The sequence below is a fragment of the Ranitomeya variabilis genome, chromosome 4, assembly GCF_051348905.1.
Source record: "Ranitomeya variabilis isolate aRanVar5 chromosome 4, aRanVar5.hap1, whole genome shotgun sequence".
NCBI lineage: Eukaryota > Metazoa > Chordata > Amphibia > Anura > Dendrobatidae > Ranitomeya > Ranitomeya variabilis.
The window spans coordinates 692,471,069-692,477,068 of record NC_135235.1 but is presented as its reverse complement, the minus strand read 5'-3'; the positions used below and the strand labels follow the sequence as shown (position 1 = coordinate 692,477,068).

The 6,000-nt window shown below is 42.4% G+C and overlaps 1 protein-coding gene across 1 annotated transcript in view; it reads right to left on the bottom strand.

Annotated features, from left to right (window-relative positions):
• Positions 1 to 1,314: 1,314 nt before the first annotated feature.
• LOC143767701 (oocyte zinc finger protein XlCOF8.4-like) overlaps positions 1,315 to 6,000 on the bottom strand; it is a 30,211-nt gene continuing 25,525 nt past the window's right edge. The window contains exon 7 of the mRNA XM_077256208.1: positions 1,315 to 2,584. Within this exon, the coding sequence (XP_077112323.1) occupies positions 1,677 to 2,584 (908 nt within the window). The 3' untranslated portion in view covers positions 1,315 to 1,676. The remainder of the gene's footprint in view (positions 2,585 to 6,000) is intronic.

Sequence of the window (6,000 nt, the reverse complement as noted above, 5' to 3'; positions counted from 1 at the left end):
TGTATGATAGGATTAGGGTTTGCGGTCAGCAGAGTTCCCACTTCCCCAGAGCTTGTCCCGATTTCTAGTTTAACCATCAGGTCATTCCGGGTGCACCTAACCACCAGGTCCATAACAGCTTGCACAGTGCTCCTTGGGATGTTTAAAGTTTTGGAAATCTTTTTGTATCCAAATCCGGCTTTAAGCTTCTCCACAACAGTATCACGTACCTGCCTGTTGTGTTCCTTGGTCTTCATGATGATCTCTATTCTTCAAACAGAATCCTGAGACTATCACAGAGCAGGTGCATTTATACGGAGACTTGATTACACACAGGTGGATTATATTTATCATCATTAGGCATTTAGGACAACATTGGATCATTCAGAGATCCACAATGAACTTCTGGAGTGAGACAGCTGCACTGAAAGTAAAGGGGCCCGAATAATATTGCACGCCCCACTTTTCAGTTTTTGAATTTCCACAAAAATGTAAAATAACCAATAAATTTTGTTCAACTTCACAATTGTGTTCCACTTGTTGTTGATTCTTCACCAAAAATTTGCATTTGACATCTTCATGTCTGAAGCATGATATGTGGGAAAAGGTTGAAAAGTTCCAGGGGGGCCAAATACTTTCACAGGGAACCTATAAATATATACCCTTCTCATTCCTCAGGTTTCATCCTGTTAAAATAATAACAATTATACAAAACTCCCATACAGATGCCCTTCCAGAGGTGTCGGCACGTGGTGAACATGAGGTTGTTATGCAATGTGAGCCCGGCACCCAATCAGCGATGGTATCACTGTCACCACCTTTGACCAAGTCGAATATTAAAATGAAATTAGAGAGCAGCCAAACCCTTGGATTCCTGTTGATGTTCAACACATCTGAAAGAGGAACAGTGAAGCTGGCCTTGATTGGGTGCAGGGCTCGTGTGATGTAACAACCTCACATAAGCCCTGGGAACGCGAGTTCTGACACCGCTGGGAACAGCACTGGCAAGGATGGGGAGTAGGGTTGAGCGAAACGGATCGGTCAATTTCATAAGTCGTTGACTTTTGGCAAAGTCGGGTTTCGTGATCGCTGGGATCGGCCATGCGGTCGGCGATCTTCGCGCCAAAGTCGTGTTTCGTATGACGCTGTTACCGCCATTTTTTCAGCCAATGAAGGAGTGTGGGCAGCGTGATGACATAGGTCTTGTCTTGCTTTCTGCAGCGTTACAGGGGTATGAACGCCATCTTACCGTTTTGGATGTAGCGATCTACACAGTCCGAGGAATGTATTGATGAGAGAGAGAGAGAGAGAGAGAGAGAGAAAAATAATCCCCATTGACTTGCATTGGGTTTCGTGTTTCGGTCGGCCCCCCGACTTTTCACAATAATCAACCGATTTCACACGATCCGACTTTCGAGACAGTCGGGTTTCACGAAACCCGACTCGATCCTAAAAAAGCAAAAGTTGCTCAACCCTAATGGTGAGAATGACTGATTTTATTTTAATGAGGTCAAACAAGGAATGACAAGAGGTTAACTGGTAGTTGACAACTCCTTTGAGAAGGTGCATTTTTTTCAGCTACAACATTGACATTCTGAACATGACAAAGGCTTCTACCTTGTGTGACTGCTCAGGTGCCTAAGAAGTGATGATTTCATCACAAAACATTTCCCACATTCTGAACAAGAAAAAGTCTTCTACGCTGTGTGGGTTCTCTGGTGTCTACCAAGATGCGTTTTACGGTTAAAACATTTCCCACATTCTAAACATGAAAAAGGCTTCACCCCTGTGTGAGTTCTCTGATGTCTGATAAGACTTGACGAATCTGTAAAACATTTTCCACATTCTGAACAGAAAAAAGGCTTCTCCCCCGTGTGAGTTCTCTGGTGTATAGCCAAATTTGTTTTCCGGTTAAACCATTTCCCACATTCTAAACATGTAAAAGGCTTCTCCCCTGTGTGAATTCTCTGGTGCATAACAAAATGTGATTTCTGGTTAAAACATTTCCCACATTCTGAACATGAAAAAGGCTTCTCACCTGTGTGAGTTCTCTGGTGGTTAATCAAAATTGATTTCTGGTTAAAACATTTCCCACATTCTGAACAGGAAAAAGGCTTCTCCCCTGTGTGAGTTCTACGGTGCTTTACAAAGTTTGGTTTCTGTGTAAAACATTTCCCACATTCTGAACATGAAAATGGCTTCTCCCCTGTGTGAGTTCTTTGGTGCTTAACCAAGGTTGATTTCTGGTTAAAACATTTCCCACATTCTGAACAGGAAAATCTATTCCTTGCTGTGTGAATCTTAAGAAAAGAATTTTCGAGGGGAAAACCATTTCCATATTCTGAAGGTGAAAATGGCTTATTTGCTTTCAGAGCAGTTTGTTTTTTAAGGTTTACATTGTGACTTTGATTTTCCTTAGTAGTTGGTAATGAATCAGTAGACAGGACCTGTTTCAAAGGATCAGATGACAGATCTTTGCTGTGAAGAGATGATGGCATATCTGGAGTAATGGCAGTCACTTCAATTGTATCCTGTGGGATCTCAAGATCATCAGATTTAAAAATTGATGATGTCAGCTGTCCCTCTGATCTCCTCGTACAGTCATCTGTTAAGAATGAAACCTATTTTTCAATAAAATATTCTTGATTTTTCATTTTTTAACATTTCTACTTAAACTGTTTGTAAAAATGGTAAGTTATGTAAAATATTGAATCATTCACCGAGACAATGACAGTTCACAGTCTAATAGAAAACATCATAGGATGAACCAGTAGAGCGTGGTGTTCAATTGTTTGTTCATTCTTTCTCCCAAATATGGAATAAAAAGCCACCAAACAATGTTATGTAGGTAAAAATAATACCAATAAAAACTTCTACTCATCTAACAAAAAACAAGTCTCTACTCCGGTCCATCATCTGTCAATGGAAAAAATAGAATTAGATTTACCAGTAATTTGATTTCTAGGAACCTTCCACGACGGCATACAGAGGTTGCCTCTTTGCCCTGATGGGGGACAGGAAACACAGAGAGATTAAAAGACCCTCCCACCTCCCAGTGACTTATAACTGAAAACCATAGCAGTGGTTTACCTTCTGAATCCCAGATTTTTATCCATGAAGATAGGGAGGAAATTAGCGCTGTCGAGGAAGGTTCCTAGAAACCGAATTACCGGTAAGTCTAATTCTATTTTCTCTAGTCACCTTCCACGACGCCATACGGAGGAATACCAACTAATTTGGCGCTAAGGTGGGACAACGGCCTGGAGTACTTTCCGGCCAAAGAATAGATCTTGACCAGACAGTTGGACAAACAGATCTGCAAGATTCTGCAAGAGCTGGTTTGCTCTAAGTAATGTAGAACAATACATCAGACTTCGAGGTGTGGAATTTTTCCTCCTTCAAGTTTACTGGATTTTGGCAAAAAGATGGTAGGACGATTTCCTTGGAATGCTGAAATTCAGAGACTACCTTTGGAAGAAAAGAAGGGTCAAGATGAAGGACTATGGAATCGTCTCTAATTGACAAATAGGGCTCCCTTATCGATAGGGTTTGTAGTTCCCCTACCCTACTAGCCGTGATTATAGCCACCAGGAAAACCGTTTTGTAAGTAAGATTTTGAGGAGAACAGGAAGACAAAGGTTCAAATGGTGGACCTGTAAGCCCTTGTAGCACCAAGTTAAGATCCCATGAGGGAACCACCAGCTGTCTCTTAGGGTTCATTCTGAGGGCCAATGTTGAGACCTGGACCTTTAGGGTGCTAGGCCTAAGGCTGATCTCTAAGCCCTTTTGTAGAAAATCTAGAATTTGTGACACATTTAGGCTAAGGGGATCTAGTAGGTTAGGGAGGAAGAAGGATTAAATTTTTTTCCAGACCTTATTGTAGATAGCGTTTGTTACTGGCTTTCTGGACTTTTGTAGAGTAGCTGTTATTGGGTCCGACAGCCCTTTGGCTCTCATTACCTGGGCCTCAGTAACCAAGCCGCTAGGTTCCACTTCTGAGGATCCAAGTGATAAATGGGCCCCTGTGAGAGGAGGTCGTTTTCTACTGGAAACTGGACCGGGCCATCCACCTGTAGATCAATTATCAGGTTGAACCAACTTCTTCTTGACCATAATGGGGCTATCAAGATAGTTGCGGTCCGTTCTTCTCGGATTTTCCGTAGAACCTTCGCCAGAATTGGAACTGGTGGGAAAGCATAGGCCAAGTGAAAGTCCCAATTCTGGGTCAAAGCATCTACTCCCCAGGAATGGTCTCTGGGGTTTAGGGAGAAGAAGTCTTCGACCTGCGTGTTTTGGCGAGATGCAAAAAGATCTATTTCTGGTAGGCCCCACCTGTCTACCAGTATTTTGAAGCTCCGACTTTTAGAGCTCCATTCCCCCGGCTGGATGTCTTGGCGACTCAAAGTCTGCCTGGGTGTTGGAAGAGCCTTTCAAATGAACTGCTGTCAGCGACAGTGGGTGTTTTTCACCCCTGCAGAATATTCGATCGGAAATACTTTTTAAGTTGTTGAACATTGTACTGCCTTGATGCTTGATATGAGCAACTTCAGTCATGTTGTCCGAATATATTCGGATGTGTTGTCCAGCGATCTGGCGACCTGCTGCCAGAAGGGCTTCCTCTACAGTTTTTAACTCTCTGAAATTGGACGACTTCCCGCTTGTTGTCTGGTCCCAGAGTCCTTGGAAGGGGATATTGTTTATCATGGCTCCCCAGCCCCTCCTGCTGGCATCTGATGTAATTGTAGTTAGCGGGACCTGAGTCCAGCTCACACCTCTGTGGAGGTTTCTGGAATTTATCCACCATGCCAGAGGCTCTTACTCGAACCCGGCGTGTGTAGCTTTCTGTTTAGAGAACTGGGATGTTCCAGTTCCCTAAAATATGAGCTTGAAGGACTCTGGAGTGGGCCTAAGCCCAGGTTACCGATTGGATGCAGGCTTTCATGGAGCCAGCCCAAGAGCGACATGCCTTCTCGGAGTGTAGGGGACCTCATGTCTCTGAACCTCTTGACCTTGGTTTTTAAGCTCAGATGGTGGTCTTCTGGAAGGAAAGACATCTGTTTTGTAGATTTCAGGAGCAGGGCTGTGGAGTCGGTAAGCCACAGTTGCGACTCCGACTCCTGGATTTTATCAGGTTCCGGCTCCGGCTCTGACTCCTTCATAAATGGCCAATTCGTAACAATAAATTTACTGTTGTAAAATATTAACATCGTGCTTTTTCAGTTTCTCACCATCATATAAGTAATCAGACCACTTAGAGCAAAAACTATATTTATTAGAATACAATTAGAATATAGCAAATAACTTTTATAAACTTTTCTAAACTCTTGTAAGTAAATATGTAATAAACACTTATACAGTTAATAAGAAGAAATCTATAAATTTGTCCTCAGAAAAAGTATTACCTCTGTCAGATCCTCCTTCATGGATGCCCTCAAATCTGATCTAATTATTTTGAGAGCAGAGAACAACCTCTACACTAACTTGGGTTGGTGGCAAAGCAGTAACCACTCGGGCAACATCTGACAATGTCAGGATACAGAGGAATCGCTTGTTGCACTGTTATTTTTGATGAACGGTGACATTTCTCAATTTCTTTTAGTGCACATGAAAAATTCTGCTGAAATGTACTGGCTGTGTTCTTTGATGGGGACGACTCTTCTTCTATGTGGGAACGCTTTGCACGGTCCTTGTGATCCAAATATTTTTCGAAATTAAATTCTTCATCAGTTGATGAGGGTGGAGATGTGGCAGGATGATCAAATTCTTCTTGTTCCTCCTGACTGTTCTGCAACCCTTTCATCCTTACTGCTATTTCAAACAGAGCTTCTTTTCCTATAGTTAGCTGTTGATCATCTAGAAGAATCCGATGCATTGGGTCTACATAAACAGCTGCCAAAAGAATGTTATTTTGTAATAGTAGCTCCTCTCTCCATTTCATTGATGTAGCAATGCCACTTGCAATTAACCCTCCTCTTTGGGACAGGCGAAACATCAGGTTCTTCCACTCCTTTAAGAAAATAC